The 20,324-nt window shown below is 38.3% G+C and overlaps 2 protein-coding genes across 2 annotated transcripts; one reads left to right on the top strand and one right to left on the bottom strand.

Annotated features, from left to right (window-relative positions):
- The first annotated feature begins 2,698 nt into the window (after positions 1-2,698).
- Positions 2,699-12,526, top strand: wdr31 (WD repeat domain 31). The gene is made up of 10 exons (XM_061038902.1): positions 2,699-2,999; positions 5,291-5,350; positions 5,766-5,898; positions 6,174-6,248; positions 6,359-6,503; positions 7,114-7,214; positions 7,378-7,445; positions 9,967-10,108; positions 10,701-10,863; positions 10,962-12,526. The coding sequence occupies exons 2-10, from the start codon at positions 5,304-5,306 to the stop codon at positions 11,162-11,164; spliced, it is 1,077 nt and encodes a 358-aa protein (XP_060894885.1). The 5' UTR covers positions 2,699-2,999; positions 5,291-5,303; the 3' UTR covers positions 11,165-12,526.
- Positions 12,527-12,999: 473 nt separating this feature from the next.
- bri3bp (bri3 binding protein) lies at positions 13,000-19,984 on the bottom strand. Its single transcript, XM_061038901.1, has 3 exons — positions 19,643-19,984; positions 17,468-17,570; positions 13,000-17,369 (listed from the first exon to the last, which is right to left on the bottom strand). Exons 1-3 carry the CDS (start codon positions 19,817-19,819, stop codon positions 16,948-16,950), a joined length of 702 nt encoding a protein of 233 aa, XP_060894884.1. The 5' UTR covers positions 19,820-19,984; the 3' UTR covers positions 13,000-16,947.
- Positions 19,985-20,324: the final 340 nt, after the last annotated feature.

Genomic DNA, 20,324 nt, shown 5'->3' with positions numbered 1-20,324 from the left:
TTCTGCATTAATTTATACAATACTATCTGATTACAGTCAACGCAATGCCGAACAAACTATAGTGTAACTTGTAGTTTTAACCTGAGCCATTTGCTGCAAACAAAGTTGGTTTTGAGGTCACCTCACAAAGGTATTGAGCTGTGTTGATTGTAGCCTAACTAAGTGGCCTATTTGCACCATTTAAATTGGGACATCCCAGTGAGTCAGTGCTTAATTGCATGTAACATATTTGTTTGAATCCAGATCATGAAGTTAAAGCCAGTATCTTTTCTGACTTTATCTATACAAAGCAGGCAAAAAAAACTCACAGCCACATTGAAGCACATGTAGGCTCACCACATAAAAACGTACAATTATTCTTGTAGAATTAATCTTAGCTGTCCGGGGACGTGTCTAATGTGTCCCAGATTTCCAGCTCCGGGAGCCATTCAACCTGTGGCTGTAATGAAGGTCGACAAACTAGCTCTCTAGAGGGACTCACTGCCACAGGTTGGTAACATTTTAACCTGTCATGTGTTGTTAAGCATAACCTTGTTTAAAGTCAAGATTCAGCTTCACACAAACACCAGCAAGATGTGCGATGAAAAGTTAATAGGTGCAATAAAAGTTTATCTTTCACCAAGTAGAATCCAATGTGTATAGTCATAATCCTGCATCCATTCGTTGCACTGTAAACGAATGAGTCATTTTTTGGGGAGGACTACAAGAACATATTTTATTAAAGCGCAATATTAACTCATGATGTCAAGGGCCTTAGGACTGGTCCTTGGTTTTAGAGGAAAGCTCTGCTATAGCTACTTGTTTCCTACCACATCAAAAACAAAACGTGTTCACTCAACTCATTAAATATATAACGGATTGTATTTTAAAATGTATATCAAAAGTTTATTTGACACATTAATACAAAATCTGTATATATTGAATACAAGGTAAAATGTATGTAAATGCAATTGCTGATTCAATATGGTGTGCCACAGGGCTCAACATTGGGTCCACTTTGTTTTTATGATTATAATTAACAACCTATCTTCTATACCTGTCAATATCAACTTGATGCTGATGAAACTGTTATATATAACCTTTTCACAAATGTTACTTCTCTCCAAGAGTCTTTATTTTACAAGATTTTTTTTATCAAATAAACTTCTTCTCAACAAAACAAATTCCTATGGATTGATATTTGGTACAATAAAAACCTGAATCTAAACCTAATCCCATTGTACACAAGTACATGTAAAGATGGTACTCCTCTACATAAGGTTGAAAAACACATCTATCTTGGTGTTTCTCTTGACTCAGAACTCGTACTCAAATATCTTATTGATTATGTCCTTCTGACCAAAGTCAGCTTGACTGTTTTACTTGCACGGTTTGCAAGAGACTTAACTCTCCACTGATAAATCCAATTCTGGACTGTTGTGATGTTGTTTAGCAAAATGAATCTAAATCAGACATTGTTCATCTTAACAAATTTGCAGGTTTTCCTTTAATTTTCGATTTATGATGCACTTACACCAATTTTAATTTATCATTCATTAGAATGGATTATGTACCCTTTACTAAAAAAAATCACTTCCATTTTTTCATATCATATCATTGCTGTTAATGTTAATAGTAGATGATCAATTGATTATCATACATGGCACTGCTAGCATACATACTTTTGCCATTATACCCGTCATGTCAGCCGTAAATCAGTTTTGTTAGTTGTTTTTGTTGCTCTGCTTGTCTCTATCTTTTTCTTTCTGTCTCTCTCTTCAAACCTAACACAGTCCGGCAGATGGATGTTCAACATAAGTTTCGTCTTGAGATAACATTTGTTATGAAATGGGGCCATACAAATAAAGATTGACGGATTGATTGATTTCATTTTTATTGTTAATTTGTTGTCAATTTGGATGTCCTGTTATAGCCTAAATGTGTTTTCTGTTGGGAGTCTATTGAGAACGAAATTGTACATCTCAGGGTGTTATCCTAATATGTAAAGATAGAAAAATAAAATGTAGAAAACACCTAAGGCCACTTTTTAATTTCAGTATTCATACAGTTCTGGTTACTTTATTCCTCTTGTTTCTTATCCATCATTGCACTACGGTCACTTTATTTATCTAATTTTTACCTTTACAGTTATATTGTTTATATTAGTTCTGTTGTTCCATTATTCACCATGCACCTTATTAACTTATCATTTAGTATTTAGCCTACTTGCACATAGCTCTGTATATATATATTTATTTCTCATTTACTGCACATAGTTCTGTTTACATCTGGTCACTACTGCACATAGTTATGGTTACATCTGTTTACATCTGTTAGTCCGATCACTGTCCACTTATATCTACTCTTTTTATATTTTGTATTTTTAAGTTAAGTTTAAGCTTTAAGTTGTATTTAAATTGACACTTTTAGGTTAAAATGTTTCGTCTACTTGCACTGTTGTTAATTTACTGCTCTGTGTGCCTTTGAATTTCCCCCTGGTTTTTTTAATTTGAATTTGAATTTAATTAACAGAACAAAATAAAAATTACATTTTCAATTAATTTAAGTCTGTATGAAACATAATCATATGGTTTGCTTTTTTTTTATTTTTTATTTTGTCGTGGTAGCCAGAAAAGCAACAATAAATCAAAGAGTACATCAGACTTTTATTTCGAAGGAGAAAAAAACCTCTCGGTTACTTCCGGCCCCACGTCACGTGACCTCCCCCTCGCCTAGAAACGAGAAAGCGTCGTTCCATGGTCGCTACGGAGAGAGGGATGGGTCCGTTGACTTAAAAAAAAAAGACACTTGTGTGCACTTTCCCCCGGTGTTTGGACAACTAACCACCATGGCAGTTTGTTGGAAATACTTTTCGGTTGTTTCGAATACGACTCTGCTACATTTTCCCGGTAGTGTTTTCTCATATATCTTGGCATGTCGGATAAAGATTAGTTAGCATGCTACTGAGCTAGCATCGTCGCCTCAGCGTCACACAGCCACACCACACCTGCCTGTGACAGGTAAGAAATCTCGTCCCACTTTATCCCCCAGAACTGGATACTTGCAACCATTCTTTCTGCAATTGTTCAGGACCGTAATTACGCTTAAATTCTTTGTTTTCGCCGTCGTGTAATGATCCGCCAACTCAGTTCATAACAGGTGTTTTCGAGCGACTAATTAGTTGTGACAGTAATGATGCGGCTCTAATAGGATTTGAACCCTCTCCTTCCTGTCGATTTGTTTGAGGAGTACGCTTGGATAACGAGGGGGAAGCTTAGTTGGGGGTGTGTGTGTGTGTGTGTGTAACAGAGAGAAAGTAGTGTTTGCGTGAGGACGGTTTAATCTCTCTGAAGTCTGTTGTCTCTTATGCAAGATATTTAATAGCAAGAGGCTTAATTGGGATGTTTACCAAATAGTACAAAACACCACTACTGCCAGGGAGTGGACATTAGAAGATAACCATAATCATGGACTATAACATAGGGCTGGGAAATATATTGAGTTTTTAAGATATATTGATATATTTTCAAACAAGATAACGGGTAAGACAATATCGTTAATATCGATATAGTTTATGTTGCATTAAAATAACATTAGAGGTGCCAGGTCACCTTTTTCTCATCTCACTGATGACTGACTGTCTGTCCCTCTTAACCCTGCTCCTCCTCTCTCTCTCTTTTATTGTATTTAAGGAACATTTGTATTTTATTATATTACTTTTTAAATTCACAATAAGGTAGTTTATTTTTACATGTGTTTTCACTGTTAATAAAATACATATCGATATATATCAATATCAAGATATGAGTTTTGCTCCATATCGCCCAGCCTTACTATAAAATAATACTTTTCAGCAGATAAAACCTTCTCCTTATAAAACAAACATAAACATCCCCATGGAAAACTTTCTTACATTTTTTTTCTGCTCACCCAGAAATTGTCTCTTATTTATTCTGGCTTAAAGACTGTGGCAGGAGATTTCAATGTTTATCTGTTTTACACAAGATTTTGCTCTAATACAAAGATAAAGATAAACTTTATTGATCCCCCATGGGGGACATTTTTTTGTTACAACAGCTCAAGAAAACAGGAAACAGGAATATAATTATTAAAAATAAGAAGTTCAAAATCAAACATATTTACATCAGTTAAATAAAGGGTGAAAAATACAATAATATAATAATAATACAAGAATAATACAAGAACGTTTGTTTAAAAAAAAACTACAACAGAGACATTGACAAAAAGGTTGAGATCATTTTTTATCCCCAAATGCAAGTTTGTGATCAAAAATCCTTCATTTTTTCTTTTTTTTTGAAGAGTGTTTACTATCTAAACTCTTCCAAGCACTCCTGCAATAACACGGCTTTCAAAACTATTAAATTTTTATCTATTTGTTTAAATTACCAGCTGTTTTCTTTGTAATATCTCTGTGTGTTTTCATTACAATACAGTAATCAAGCTATTTATTTATTCATTTTTATTATCTTGTATTTATTTATTTATTTGTGTTGTTTTATAATGTATGTAGGTTGTCCTTCCCTTGGCATTCTCCATGTTTGTACCTTGTACTAGTGCCCAATAAAGTAAAAAAAACTCTGCACACTTATTCCAGATATTCCAGATATTTCATAGCAAGAGACTTAATTTGGATGTTTGTCAAATATTTTACCACCTTAAATAGTAGAAATACAGAAATGCGTCTCTAGTCTTAAAAAAAGAGATAATCTATACAAAACTGAATATTTTATTGGGATAAGTGAGTGTAGAATTTATTTAAAGAATAAAATGTGTTCTTCATGCTCGGACTGCATTGTCCACACACATCAGTCATTTACTTGATCATTTATAACCAAAAAAAGTCATCCAGATATTCTCAAATATCTGCTGTTTTGTCTTGAGTATGTAAGTTATCCTCTCTAATGGAAGGCTTTATTCTTCATTTCTTGAGTTATACCAAACACGTCACAAACAGTCCAGACAAGAAAAGGCAGGAGAGGCTGATCATTAGGAAGGTGAAATTTGTAGAGGGGGAGAAAAAAGGAAAAGAAGTGAACAATAAATGTGTTACACTGAAGTAGAAAAGTCTGTGGTTCCTCAGAGACCCAACTTAAAACTCCTGAGGTCCTTTTAATCAGATTGTAAACAATAAACAAAGATTGTTTATTGGAAAAGAAGGCACAGTTTTCCAAAATGAATTACATGGATAACAAAGACATCGATTCAGGGTACAATAAGATTTCAAGTTCTTCCAATTTCTTTAACTTTGTTTGAAGGCGTGTCCTGGTTTTGATTGTATTTCTCGCTGCAGGTTCCCGGCAGAAATGGGCAAACTACAGAGCAAGTTTCGAAAGAGGTCTGAGCTCTACAGGTGAGATGTGTTCATCAATTCAGCAGCTTGTCTTTATCTGCACTTCTGACTAACTAAGGTAGAATTTAGTTCACACTTTAAACAGACACTCAAAATCTTAATAAGTTGCATAAAGTAGTGAGTTGAGTCTCGCTCATCCTGGAAAATAAAGAAAATATATGAATCCTTCACAATCATATTTTGATGAGTTTAAACCATTTTTTTTAAGAGTAGAAGATGACATAGTTTATGTGTTATAAATAAATGTAATATATTTATCTGAGTGTCATTATCAACAGACTGCAATGAGTTGCCCTTACCAGCATTTATTCATAAAACTAAACTCAGATATTCAAATATTTAAAATGAAAATAATGACTGAATATGTTCCAATTTAAGCTTTTCTTACACTCTCTGTTTTTTTCTTTGTGTTCAGGGCATCTCAGGGGGAGAAGACAGATAGTATGTTTGACAGTCAGGTGGTGAATTATGAACCTGCCCATCAAGGCTCTGTCAACACTGTCACCAATCTCAGCCCGGATCTTTGTGTTTCCGGTGGGAGTGACCAGGTACCATCATTTTTATTCACTGTTTGGAGATTGCTTCAAATTTAACACAAATTTGATGTCTTTATTTCTCTGTTTCTTGTCATCATGTAATGAATTAAAAATGTGTAATAGTTTCTAGATAATTTAAATAGATCGCCTAGTATAAGGAAGAGTCTTATTTTTATTTGGGAACTGAAGGAACGTTGATGGATCATATTAAACAGGATAAAAAGCTAAACAACTGAATAAAGATTGATAAGTATTTTATTTACATATTTGTGTGTGTGCTCCTGTAGGCTGTGGTTCTGTACGACTGGAAACAAGGCCGGCTGTGTCAGTCCTTCCAAGGTCACAACCGAGAGGTTACCAAGGTAACATCAATATTCTCTGTGCACAAATTGATAAAGGCGTGACCGTGTTTGAAGTACAAACATCATGCAGTGTTTTCTCCTTCTTACTCTGCCTCCCATGTGTTCTCCAGGTGTTGTGTTATCCAGGCAGTACGTGGATCTTCAGTGCCTCACGGGACAAAACCGTACTGATGTGGGACCTAAACCAGGGGGACGATCCTATTCAAGAATTTTGTGGCCATGAGTTAGTGGTCAATGGAATAGCTGTCAGCCCAGGTACACACACACACACACACGCACACACACTCACACAGACACACATAATATTTTTTTAGTATGCAGAGTAGATGAGAGAACTCAAAAGTTATGTGTGTTATTTTATATCTATGTGCAGATAGCATCTTATTAATGCCAAAGAATCGCTGCTATCAAAACATTTAAAAAACGATCTCTGTGTATATCGTCTGCGAGTCTTTGCAGGATACAACAGTCTTGATATGCCTTTTATTTAGAGATGGGATAGTTGATAGAGTCAGAAGCAGGGGAGAGAGAGAGGGGAAAGACATGCGGAAAAAGGAGCCAGAGGTCGGATTCAAACCCGGGCCTCCCGCTTGGAGAACTAGCCTCTGTACATGGGGCGCACCAATAAGTGTCTATATTATTTATCCTGATCTATTGTTGCGTGTGATGCCAGTCGTCGCTGTGGAGACACTGGTATAGCTGTCTTTAAAAACACTGCGGGGGTGTTTAGTTAATTAGTTAGTTTGTTTTTATTTCAATGGACTTTTAAGAGCTTCTCTGTTCAAAGTGATCCAGAAAATTTATGCACACTCTTTTTTAAGTTCTGCACTTCACATGTGGATTGGATTTTATGTTTGGTTCCCAGAAGGGAGGAAGCTGTGTACGGGCTCTCGTGACAACTGGATGTGCCTGTGGGATATAGAGTCTGCGAAATGTGAACAGAGACACAACATTTCTCGAAACCTGGTGAGAATGAAAGCATGTTTTTTCTCTTTGTGCCCCAGAACCTTGTTGAATGACTTGGGTATGGAACTGAGTATGTAAGAACGAGGATGAAATGAATAAACCATTTCATCTGACGGTCTAACTCAGGCTTAAAATGTTTAACTTTCCTGTTTCCTCTGACCAGGTAACTCATGTTTGTTGGGTGCCAGGTAGCTCCTCTGTTGTCCAAACCTCTGAAGATAAGACCATAAGGTAAACACATTCAGGTTGTTTGTGCTTGGTAATGTGACATATGTTGACTCTTCTACTTAAAAACATTAAAAACAAACAAGTTGTTGTTGCATGATGTGACACAGCTGTTTTCGTACAATGAAAAGCAGATGTGGAAAAAATGTTTTTTTGTTAAGGATGCAGGGTCAAGTAGATAGGTCCCTATCCCCTCCGGGATGATCTGATCCAAGTGGACAGCCTTGAATACGAGCACACTTTGCATCAACACAGAGCCTGATTCACCTTCATTAGACTTAAAAAAACATTAAATGATGACACAAAAAACAAATAGTTGCCAAGGTAGAGGCTGCACTCTGTCACACAAACATTGCACAAGCTGCAGAGTGGAGCGCATAATTACAGACTGAAGCCATGACGTGATGTAAAAACCTTGTTTAATTCTATGAAGCGTGGTGTTCCTGGTGTTTCGGTTCTGCAGTTCATCTTTTGAATTGAAATGACAGCACGGCAGACTGGGATCTTTGTCTACAGAGGAAAAAAAAAAACCCCAGATGAAAAGGTTCTGTTTCATCAACACAGATCCACGTTTTGTCTCTTAACTGTACTAAATGAATAAACTCTTATACACCAATCGCTTGTTGTTCAGCTCTTCTTGTGTCATTCACAACATGTGGAGACATTGATCATGCATTGAAAACACAGGACAGATCGCACCGTCTATGTAGTAAGAGAGAGTGTATGAACACACACACCGAGTGATAGGATCTCAGTCCATCCTCAGGATCTATTGTGATGTGTTTGTACTTGTATTTAAATCCACTTGTGATCCGATCCCCCAAGAGCCATGTTGATACCAGGTTTACAAAGGATCAGAGACAGTGAGGTCTGACTGAGCTACAAGTGTAGAAAGATACCAATTCCAATCGTCCAAATATCTTGTGTACCTCAGAGAATTATGGATTAATTCAGTTACTGATCCGTCTATCAGTCTTAGGTGGGTTGAAACATGTTGGACTGGAAATTTGTCTCACCTAGTTTTTGATCTGTAGCGCTGTCCTTCTTGCTGAACCACCATCATCTACTTCATGTTTTCTATTTATGAAAAAAACCTTAAACCTCTTAAAAACTCAGACTGGCAGGTTTTCTATGCCAAGACATTAAAATAAGCTTACGTAAAAGTTTAAAGGCTTTATATGTGATTTTTCACACTTATATATAATATAAATCAAGTATATCCTCTGAAAATAACTCTGTGAGTCATGACTGTCTACAATGGGTGTAACACCCGAGTCCCACTGTCTGTGATGTTTTCAGAGTTTTCAGAGTCCTATCTTCACTTTGTTTACATCGCCTGGACGGCCGGCTGACTCCTCCCCTCGTGTATAAAAGTTGTTTAATTGAGGGACTAGAGAAAAGAAGAATAACATACTGTACTCACTGCTTAACTGTGTTTCTAGATCACGCTCATTTCAGGTAAATTTACATGCAGTGTGAAGATACGAGCATAATAAAGATCGCTAGCATTAGCATGCTAACACAACAATGCAGCGCGAGTTGTTTTGGTTTCATGCTGGTGCTCAAGGGCGACATCTGCTGGATGAAAAAAATCGCATATAAAGCCTTTACGTTGTACCCAGCTGTTTATCTCTGAGTCATGAAGATGTACCTGCAACTACAACTGCCAATTATTATTGTAGTGGCTATTTGTCCAAAAACCCCCAAAAATCTAAATAAACTAATATGAAACATAATCAAATGACCACTGATGCACCATGGGGGATGTGATGTACGCAGGCAAAAGAAGTCCAATGTCCATGCAAGAGATCTGTGGTTGTTTGGTGGTTTATTTAAAGAAAGAAAACAAAAGAATAAAGAAAATCGTGCCTCCTGCTGCCTCTCTTGCGCTGGTAAAAAAAACAAAACATAGGCCCACCCAGGTGCATGCTGGTCCTCTACCTGCCTCTTACTTAAATAACCTCTGGTGCCCACAGTGTTACCAAAATACCTAACAAAAATACTAAATTTACTAAACAAATAACTCGCAAAAGAAAATATTACCCAAAATCTATTCTAAATAAAGAAAACGTGTAGAATAATTAAATACACAACACCACCCAAATATTAGTAAACTAAATACCAAAACTCATTCTAACAACAATTAAATAGCTCCAACACTTATACTGGAGGTTGTATTTATTATTGAGTTTGTACCTCTCCTATGATATCAGGGCGTTTTCTTTCTTTTCGTAGTGCTGGGAGCATTACAAAGAACATTTAACTGAAACATCATAAATCGGTAATGTAAATAATTGTATTGTTATTTTAGATAATGAACTTTCAGGCTGACATGGTTGAAGATATCAGATTCTGTTAGTCCGACTTGGTGTTATCAATTTATCGTCATTAATCCTCCTTATTTTAGAACAGTTTTAATCCAGCTGACTTAAATACAGCCGTGTGTGGACAGTGAGGATGAAAGTGTTTCAACGTGCAGACATGGTATTGAATGTTCTTGAGTGTATTTGTGTGTGTGTGCGCGCAGGGTGTGGGACAGTCGTGCGTGGCAGGTGACCAACACTTTTCCAGCCAAGCAATACATCCAGACCCACTGTGACGTTTCTCCAAATGGAAACTACCTGGTGTCCAGCAGCAACGGCTTCGGAGGTCAAGGCTGTGAAGCCACAGTGAGTAACCCTGGAGGCGTTTGTGTGGTTGTCGTCTCTCGTCGTGTAGCTGTACAGATGGTTAGTGGATTAGGCTGTCCGCACGTCGTCTGTTCTATTTTAAGACATCTACCTTTCTTTAAAGTCTGATATCTGGATGCATATTTTAATCCCCATTTTTATTCAAGTTATCATTTAACTGATAAACTACATTTTGTAGAGGTGGGGGAAAAAATGGAAACAGCATAGTATCGCGATATTTTGTGTGGCGATATTATATCATGTCATGGCGGCAAAGTATCGATATTTTACTATGATATTTTAGATGTGCTGTTTTATTTTTTTTTTTACTGCTGAAGAAGTTGCACAATCATGACTTGATCATCAATATAAAGCTACATTTTTTTTTTGCCAAATCTCAGTCCATGCTCCAGCCCCGACCTTAGCCGTTCAGTTGCATATCTGTTTCAGGAAGTTGCATATTTGAGGTATTTTCGTTTGTGATATTGATGAGATTATGATTTCAGAATCCCCCCCCCCAGCTCTGTAGCATTGTTTGCTGTAAGTGATCATTCGTTCTTAGCTGAGTCATGTTTGTGTTTTTTTTTTTTAGCTGTGGGACCTGCGTCAGCCCGGCTGTAAAGTTGTGGAGTACAGAGGTCACATCCAGACCACCGCCTGCTGTGTGTTCCTGCCTACGCCTCCTGGTGGCACAGCTCAGGTAGCAACATCCTCCCATGACGGCTCCATCAAAATCTGGGATCAGAACTCGGCAGGTAACAACTACTCATAAATGTTCATTTACTGAAACGCACACGAGGGTTTGTATACAAACACTGTTTACACTGACTCCCCTCCTTTGTCCTCCGTTCAGTCTGTTTAGGGACGTTAGCTCTGGATGGCGCTGGACCTCTGGTTGCTCTGGCTCCCACTGACTCCACCGGTCTGCTCTGTGCCAGCTTCAGCGCCGGCCTCCACCACATCCAGGTAGGCCCGGGATCAAACCAGGCTCAGGGTTCTGGAGCAGGTTCGGGCGGTGCTGGAGGCCTAGACATAAAAGTTTTGGCTCGCTTCTGACCCCCAGAGAAGAGCCTGGAGCAACTTGTTCTCCTTCAATTTGAACATCCAGGGACTCAACAAGCAGCAGGGCTTGATACTCCACAGATAAGATGTCTATTACTTTTTATTTTTGCTACAATTTTTCAATAATCATGTGTGCTACTAGACCGCCATATAGTGAAGAATGACTGCAGAGATCAGGAGGATAATGGTGTGCCTGGACAGAGCAGGTTTGTTGTCGTAACTGAACCACATTGATGCCCATCATAGCTGCTCTCCTCGTCCTGTAGAGCCCTTTTCACACATGCACTCCAAAATCAATTATTGCAAATTTCAGCAACTCACCTACACATGACCCTCACATGTGAGAGACTTTCTCTGTCGGAAAGGTCAGAGGCATGACACAACATAAAAAGGACGCTGCAGAAACATCGCCATGTCATTTTTTTTTTTACAATGTTTCCAAGATGGCGGATGGATGAAGCAACAGAGTCTTGTCAGTTTTTGCCTTTGTATCGATGCTAGGTGCAACGAAATGCGCTGGTGTTGCTGCGACCTCTCACTCGCTGTGAATTTTTACCTGAATGTAACTTGCTGCTTTCGCACATCAACTCACCCTGAAGTCTTGCTGAATTTTTCACTTGGGATCTGGAAAGACCATATTTGGATAAAATCTTGAAGCTCTCCCTGAAAACGTTTTTTAGATATTTTCAGGAGTTTGTGTGCAAAGGGGCGTCGGCCACATGAACTACAAACTGATGAGACTTTAAACAACGACGATCATGTTCCTGATTCTGGATCAAGAAAGAGTTCCCTTGGATTGTTTTCTTTGTGTTTGGAAACACTCTTAGAGCTAAAAAAAAAAAAAAAAAAAAAGAGCCATATGGTCAGGTGTTACTTATCATACTATGTTCTTAGATTCTGTTTACCTGTTACAGTGTGCTCAGTCATATTAATGGCTCAGTCTACATGGATCAAGTTTCCGATTTTGGAGTTTGGACTTGAATGGCCGTTCCAAGTCGGAGGTAGTTTTTTCCCATGTTCTGAGTACAATGGAACGCAGCACTAGAAAAGTAATGTACACAGTTTATTTGCAGGTACTGTAGCTTTATGATGTCACGTGTTAGACCCAAAGCACCAGAGACCAACATCAAACGAATGAGTTTACACACTTAGAATTCAGTGGTTATGTTTTTTTTTAAAGATACAGCTTGTTTTGTTTTTAAACTAACGCTGACGTTAGCTGAAGCCTAGCGCCCGCAAGTCCAATATATTTCAATTTGAAAAAACACTATGCAAAAATTGAGTATTTCCCTTTTTAAAGGAAATATTGTTACATTGTTAAAAAAAATGGAATAAAAAAGTATAACATCAAAACAATCAATTTTTTTCAAAGTGGTCACTTAGTTAAATCTACTCGCACTACTTTGTTTGAAACAACGTTCAGACTTGTTTTTGCTCAGCCAGAAAATAAAAAAATCTGAAGCCTCCGCTCACCTCCAGCGGCACATCTCTAACCCCTCTCCACTCACATGAAGGAGTTATGAATTAGGGCGCAACATAATATCGCCACCAAATGCCAAGAAAGTGCATGTTTGAGTGTTGTCATATTCTCTAAAAACTACAAACTAAAACGTCTTAACAGTTTCTCCTTCCAATACTAAAGAAAGTCATCCATATGGACATCATTTTGTCTGAAAGCAGAACTAAAGATTGATTGATTAAATTAGTTCTGCAGCATTCCTGTGCTTTATCTGTTGACCAATACGGTGACACATGTCAGTCGTGTTCTCACTTGTTTAACCTTTAATAATTCTGAATACCTAAAAAAATAAATCACAGACAAGTCAAAGCATCTTCATGAAAAAGTATGAGACATTTTCATACTGTGGTGTTTAATTTATTCAAATCTGGACCTCATTTTCACTTTGACCACAGAAAAAAGAAATTGAGAGGTTATGATAAACTCCTCAGACACACAACTCATCCTCAGTCAGACGACAGCAGGCAGAACAGTTTGGTGTTTACCACGTCACAGAAAGATTTGGATTAAAAAAAGATGTAAAAAAAAAAAGTAAACTGATTGAAAAAAAATCAACATTTACTCAAGATAAAGCAGATAAAACATAATTGGCACAGCATGTTATAAAATAAGCAGGCTACATGAAATATTAGGAAGAAGTAGCAGACAGTACATGAGATTTATGGAATGACAAGAAGAAACCAACAGAAACATCTATTTACATCTTTCATCATCGAAGTGGTGATGGACAGTCGTATACAAAGTCTCCTCTACGAGATGAAGCTGCTGTCTATCTCACTAACGGACCTTTTTGCAGAGTTAGACATATTTAATATTTACAAAAGAAGGAGAGAACTTGTGCAGTTTGAAGAGAAAAAGTTTCATTTCTTGTTCCTTAAATTACAAAGAGGATTTTTACTACACAGTCTACATCTTCATAAATCACGTGCTGTCATTAAACATACACAAGTCATTGGTTACACATCGTAACACGACAAGACACCAGGATCAAAATCGTCTTTTTAGTCCGCTTTACCTCGGAAAATTAAGTTTTAAAACCCCCACATTTTATTGTGTTTTAAACGAGCCAGAAATCACTCGATCGACAAAAGTCAGAGGGTCTGGTCCTGTTTAGAGACGCACCGATGCATCGGATCAACATCGGTATCAGCTGATGACAGACATCGGCAAATAAAAGTGTCATAAGCCGCCGCAGTAGCCGATGTTTGTTTGTTTGTTTGTTTGTTGTGCCAAATCAATTTAATACTGACATCTAGTTCACCTAACTGCTGGTTCAGAGAAGAAGAGTTTTTTTTACTGCTGAACAAACTGACTCTTTTTCATTGTCAAACATGAGAGAAAATGTTGCATTGTGGGAGTCTTTACCTAAAAGATGTAATGAAACAAACATCGGTGATCGGCTAAATTGTTATTTCAAACATCGGTATCTGCCCTGATTTTCCCAATCGGTGCATCTCTAGTCGTTTCATCTTCCAATAGGGTTATGATGATACCATAATTAAAACTTTGATACTAGTAAAAATACGACATCTTTTGATACCATGGCAACAAAAACAGAAGTCCTAGATACTCAACATTTGGTATTTTCTTGTTTTTTAAATTGCCAGTAAACTCCTTCATTCTGTCTAATTGGCAAAAATACACCGACAACGTTGCATTTCCAAAATGTTGCCAATGTATTTGTGCAATTTAGACATTGCTCCCTCTCCTCGGGTTAAAAATGAGACTGATGGTGGTCAGGCGGTTAGTGCGCATGCCCCATGTACGGAGGCTTAGTCCTGTCTGTCCACTGTCCTATCTCTAGAATAAAGACATTTAAAAAAGCCCAAACACAAATCTTAAAACATTTGACTGAATATCTATTTTTTTCTTAAACCTTCAGGACATTTTCATCATATCGATGAGTAAAATAACAGCGATGATATTGTTTTGAATGCCGTGGTATCAAAGTTCTGAACACTTTGACATCCTCTCTTTGTAATGTGAACATACACTCGTACAGGTGTAAAAATGTGTTCTGTAGTCATCAGTGCAATAGAGATGATATATAACAACATAATCCTTCACACGTCACATGTTGGCTGGTTTCTTTACCTCTGCAGTCAAACACATGTATACAATTCAACATAACGTTACAGACATTTTAAACATAGCATGCAGGAAACACCTGGATAACTGCGGCTAATAAACCAGGTGTGTTTCTTCTAAAACAAGTGACACTATGATGAACCAGTACTCAAGTATTGAAATGTCTCTGTTGTGTTTAGTCGTCACCAAGCCTTCATTTAAAGATAACCGTGAAAAGCACAATTAAAAACGACTCATGAGAATATCTGAGAATCCAGATACATCAAATAACAGATACAATTGTCATTTTCTGGACATTTCACCCTTTATAGTGTGAAAAACGGGGTAAAAATGCATCTCCTACAGAGAAGCTCGTCACTTTGAGTGTTAATCGTATAAATACTGGTTTTGTTTCTTTGGCCTCAGTAGTGTCGACAACTAAAAAGAGCCTTCAACATTCAACACACATGCCTTGATTTTCTCATCAGACGCTGAAAGCTGCATTTCCTCCCCCTCTTCAAATATCTGCACAGCGTAAGGGTCGTCTGTATCAAAACATGTATAATAATAATAATGTGTGATACAGAATACGACGAGAGAGAGACAAAAACAGGAGCATGGCAGGAAAGGTCCCAGTGTTTTAAGACGATGCATTATGACAAACATTAAAAAAGAGGCAGAAACAATACGACAAAAAAAACAAACTCCCATCAAACCAAGAAGCTGCAGTACGGTGGATACAGTGATGCACACTAAGCAGGTTTTGTAACAATGCCATGATGTCAAACTCTGACGAAGTGAAAATCAAACGACGCCGATACCTGGTTTTCATTTCACACTGTCTAAACTGAAGAGGTCAACATGCTCCAGCCACACTTGTAGAATAAAGATCAACTTTATTAACAAATTAGACCGACCGGTCTCTGAAGGCCAAAGGCTGAAATAAGATAAAGATCTCATTTTCATGAGGCTCGACAAGTATGATTCTCAGTTGATTTTCAACTGTATCCAGTAAATCCAGTATTGACAGGCAGACAGTGATCATCAAGAGAGGTGGATCATTTGCTTGTGTGTGCAAACATCAGTATGTGAAATATACCCAATGCCAATTCAAGCCTCTAGCTTCTCTGTAAATCCTAGCAGTAATCAAAAGTATCAAAGGTGAAGAAATGCAGGATTCAATCTGCAATATCAACATGATGTGCACCTCTTAATCGACACTGAATGAGACACATTTCAGACCGTTTCTGAAGACTAGTGAAGTGACTCAAAGAGAGCGAAACATGATCTGAGTTAACATCTTTATATCTCTTTCCCAATTCCAGATCTGTGTTGGTTGAGTCCCTGAGATATCGCTGCATGTCGACATTTCCTTCTAGGCTGATGGTACCTTTTTTTTTTTCATACAGTGCTTTTTTAGAAATTCAAACACTGCACTCACACATACACACTCACAATGAAAAAGAGGTCCTGATGTCAAACTATTGCCACGATTGAAGGATGAATTACTAGAAACAAACTACATCTACATGATCGTAACATTTTGGATGGAGCAAGGAATAAATAAATCTTACAATGAGCAACTATCTAACATCTTGAGGATTTTTTTTACACATGAGAAATACAATGTTTGTGTCCCCTGCATCTTTAACCCAACCCCCCTTTTTTCATCTTTAATAGTTTCAAAATGGAGGAAAAAACAAAACAAAAAAACACATGGACGAACCAGTGCAACAATCAGAATCTCCAGGTTATTCACAAGGATAAGAAACAGAATATGCTTTAAAAACACGCTTTGACAAATTCTTATCAGAACACCAAAAATTCAAGTCCTGACTTTGGAGTTTCTCAAAGAAGCTGAGGCCAGCATTAAGAAAACCCCGGACATCTCTCTGATAACTTTGTTGATGTGACAGAAAGCTTTCAAAGCCGTGAGAAGAAAAAACAAAAGAAGAATAGTTTTGTTGATTTGTGTAAGCTCCGAGAGAACCGTCCACACCTTTTTGAGGATTTTTGTTTTCGGTATTCTGTAACTAAAATCAACTAAAGCAGTTAAAAATCCTGTTCTGTAGAGTTGGAAATACCCAGTGGTTGTGTTGCTGCAGATGTGCGTTGGAAACAGCATTCTGACATCAGCTGCAGCTGGTTTTATATTATTACCCCTCCCTCCCCTTTCTTCCTGGACGCCACCCTACTGCTCCCCGCCGCGTTCCAGGCCGTCGATGACGCGGCTCAGCCTGATGTTGAGCAGCCGGATCTGAGTGTCCAGGTGGTCGATTTTCTCTTCAAGCGAACCTGCGCTGCCTCCCCGACGCCAGTACGCTCCCACGGGCCCCGTCATGAAGTACAGGGCCATGATGAAGCACAGCGGGAGCACGGCGCGCTCGGGGTCGCCCTCGAACTTCTGCAGGATGTAGAGGCAGGACAGGGCGAAGAGCAGGACGCGGGCCAGCCAGAAGAAGCGGCCGAAGACGGCGTGCAGCAGGTAAAAGAAACCCCCCAGGAACATGGAGAGGAACCAGTAGGCCAACAGTACGGCGGCGACCAGGAGCAGGGCGCGGGCCGGAGAGTTGGTGAGGGATGTGGGGCTGAAGTAGTGGCTGAGGTTTGAGGCTACAGAGGGAAAAGAGAGGGGGAAAGAAAAGATTTTAATCTAACAACTTGTGCTTCTTTGTCGTTGCAAGAAATGTCAGAAAGCATTTTGAACTTACAGTCAATGCCCATCACATCCAGCAGATCAGACCAGATCTTCCAGATGGTGTCCATGAAAGAATCCACGCCATGCACAAACCTCTCCGTTGTTTTGGAAAAAAACTGTAAGAAAAGAAAATGACAGAGAGAAGGGTCACTCTTTACCATAAACCTGTTGTGTATGATTAACAAACACACGTTACTTAATAGAGAAAACAAAACCTGTACTGAAAAGAAACGCTTATCGTCAGCAGCGTGTTAGACCAGTGGTTCCCAAAGTGGGGGTCGGGACCCCACCTGGGAGGTCGAGAGACCATGAGAGTGGGGTCACGAGATGCCTCCCACAAACCAAAATAAATATTCAAAATGATTTAAAACTTCAGATTGTACACACTATTTTAAAATATATTTAAAAAGTAGTTCCATTAAAAATAAAACCACAGTCATTAACCGGGATTTTGCTGAAATGTAATTAGTATTTAAAAAATCATTAAAATGTGAGTTTGTGATGAATAACGACGTTGAGGTGGAACAGAGGTGACCCCCCCTCTTCTCCTATTTATTTAATTTCATCACTATTATTTCTAATTTTTTAACTAATTTCCTTTTTTTCCCTTTCTTCTGTTTATTTTAACTAACCTTTTTTATTTATTTATTATATATATAAAATAACATATCTATATGTTTGCATATCTATGTTATTAATGTTAATTATCCAATCAATTTTTTTTTTTTTAAACCCAATAAAAACTGTTAAACAAAAAATGTAAGTTTGCACATAACAGCAACGATTTACGGTAAGTTGTGTGCGGCTTTTTACAAATAAAGTGCCCAATGATCTTTCTTGAACGGTGACGTGGATCACTCCATCAGTCCAACATCTGATATGTAAACTACGCCAACATCGGCCCTGATACCGATTTTTTGATTTGATCTGTCCCATCTCTTTAATATCACACTGGGGGAACTGTATCGAGTCAGTGGGAATAAAACACACGCTATTAGCTTTCAACATAACAGACCTTTCTTCAACGTATCATATCTCCAGTACAGCTGTGGTTCAGACTACATCCTTACCAGGACCCTCAGGTCATCAAGTGGAGGTCGTATAAAGAATTTGATCAAAGTCAGGAGAGGGGGTCTTTACTTACTGTGGTCTCTCTCTCTGGAACAAACATCCTGCTGACCTGAAGTCCATCAGCTTTTAAAGATAAACTCAAAACATATCTATTCTCCCAAGCATGCACATAATTACTGTGTGTGTGTATCATTCGTTACAGTATGTTTTTTCTAAATTGATACTCTTGCTTTTTGATTGCTATGTGATGTCTCTGATGTGAATGGGATGTGTGTTTTTTATTTTTAACTTGATTTCTTTATCTTATTCACGAGATAGTTTCTTGTATTCCCGAGTCTTTATCGTTAAAGTAAAGCACATTGAGTTCACCGGTAATGACACGTGCTTTACAAATACACTTTCTATTCTATTTATGGTGCTCAGATCTGATTAGGCAGCATTTATTTAAAGGACATTAATCAAACATGTATCATACGTGTGCCACCATGCAAGGTGCATTCAGGACCAGGAAGTCAACATTAAAAGGTCATTCTCATTTTGAATGTTTTCTCAAGGACATGTGTTAATACAGGAGGACATTTCTTCTCCTCCACTGACTCTTAGTAATGACGTGTGCAGCCTGAAATGACTTCTGGTTTGATTTGACGGCTACATACAGGAACTAACATTAGATTTTTAAAATACAGGAAGTGCAGCTGGAACAATGGGAGCACAGCACATGCTAATGTGTCAAAAAGAAAGAGCAGTTGAATGTGGTTTTCTTTAAACATTTTGGAGAAGTAGTAAACATAAAGGAACAGCTGTTACGGCCTGGACCAAATGAAGCGGACATGATGACATCAGATGCACTTGTGCAATGAATGAATGAAAACAGCACGTTGCACAGCAAAATGATCCATTTTCGACACATTTTCAGCAAACTTAATTGTATTGTTTGCGGAAACGCTGCACCACATGACGTCATCTATCATTAAAAATGGCATAAATGCTAATTTTTCAAAATGGCATCCGAGGAATTGTTGGCCAGGGCCCAGGCGGGCTAGTTCCCTGTTCGCCCTTTGCAAAACCACAGCACCGCGTTTACCTGTTTCTCTACATCGTGACCTCCAGCACTTACTTTGTATAGCCCTCGGATGTTGTCCTCCCCGAAAACATTACTCAGGGTCTGGTAGATCCCGTTGGCCGCTCGTCGGAAGCTGTTCTGGGTGCTCGTCCTGCTCCGCCCCGCTTCGGTTGTGCACAGCAAGGACGCGGACAGCGCCAAGAAAAACACGAAAAACCTGATTCCCTTCATGTTGCCAACGCCTCGAGTTTCCAACACACTGATGTGTATAAAAATGGTACGCTAAACAGCAAAGTAAAACAGATAGTTAGCTGCCTAAGTGACACCTTGCTGGTGGATGCTACGCTGACTGTGTGATGGTGGTAGTGATGACCGTGTTACATTCAAGTACGCGTCGTACAATTCATTTCCTGCTCTCTCTGCAAGAGATGCTCTGTAATGGCTTGCGTGTGGTGCTTTTGGGACAAAATTGAGAAAGGGTCGTGTGAGACAGGCTGATTAATCCAAAAGACGTCAGAAAGAATTAAAGCTTCTGTATTTGGTATTGTGAGCTGGCTATCGGTAAGCTATATCACCATGTTTGCTTTAAACTATTCATTTTAAAAGATATAGCCGGTTTGACTGAGAGTTTGAAACATATTAACATGCAACGGAACACAATTAAATAAGTATACTAAATGTGTATGCATTTATTTATTGGATGGTTCTTTAATCCATTTGGGTCATGCCTATTTGT

This window comes from Labrus mixtus, chromosome 5 (assembly GCF_963584025.1).
Source record: "Labrus mixtus chromosome 5, fLabMix1.1, whole genome shotgun sequence".
NCBI classification, from domain to species: Eukaryota; Metazoa; Chordata; class Actinopteri; order Labriformes; family Labridae; genus Labrus; species Labrus mixtus.
The sequence above is the reverse complement of the archived record's forward strand: the minus strand, read 5'-3'. Positions and strand labels throughout refer to the sequence as shown.

Bases quoted from the DNA above. Each gene is read 5' to 3' on its own strand.
- wdr31 (XM_061038902.1), top strand. From the start codon at position 5,304: ATGGGCAAACTACAGAGCAAGTTTCGAAAGAGGTCTGAGCTCTACAG. The intron at 7,215-7,377 runs GTGAGAATGAAA...TCCTCTGACCAG, and splicing joins ACAACATTTCTCGAAACCTG to GTAACTCATGTTTGTTGGGT. The intron at 7,446-9,966 runs GTAAACACATTC...GTGTGCGCGCAG, and splicing joins TCTGAAGATAAGACCATAAG to GGTGTGGGACAGTCGTGCGT.
- bri3bp (XM_061038901.1), bottom strand. From the start codon at position 19,819: ATGAAGGGAATCAGGTTTTTCGTGTTTTTCTTGGCGCTGTCCGCGTCC. The intron at 17,571-19,642 runs GTAAGTGCTGGA...CTTTTCTTACAG, and splicing joins ACATCCGAGGGCTATACAAA to TTTTTTTCCAAAACAACGGA. The intron at 17,370-17,467 runs GTAAGTTCAAAA...TTCCCTCTGTAG, and splicing joins GGATGTGATGGGCATTGACT to CCTCAAACCTCAGCCACTAC.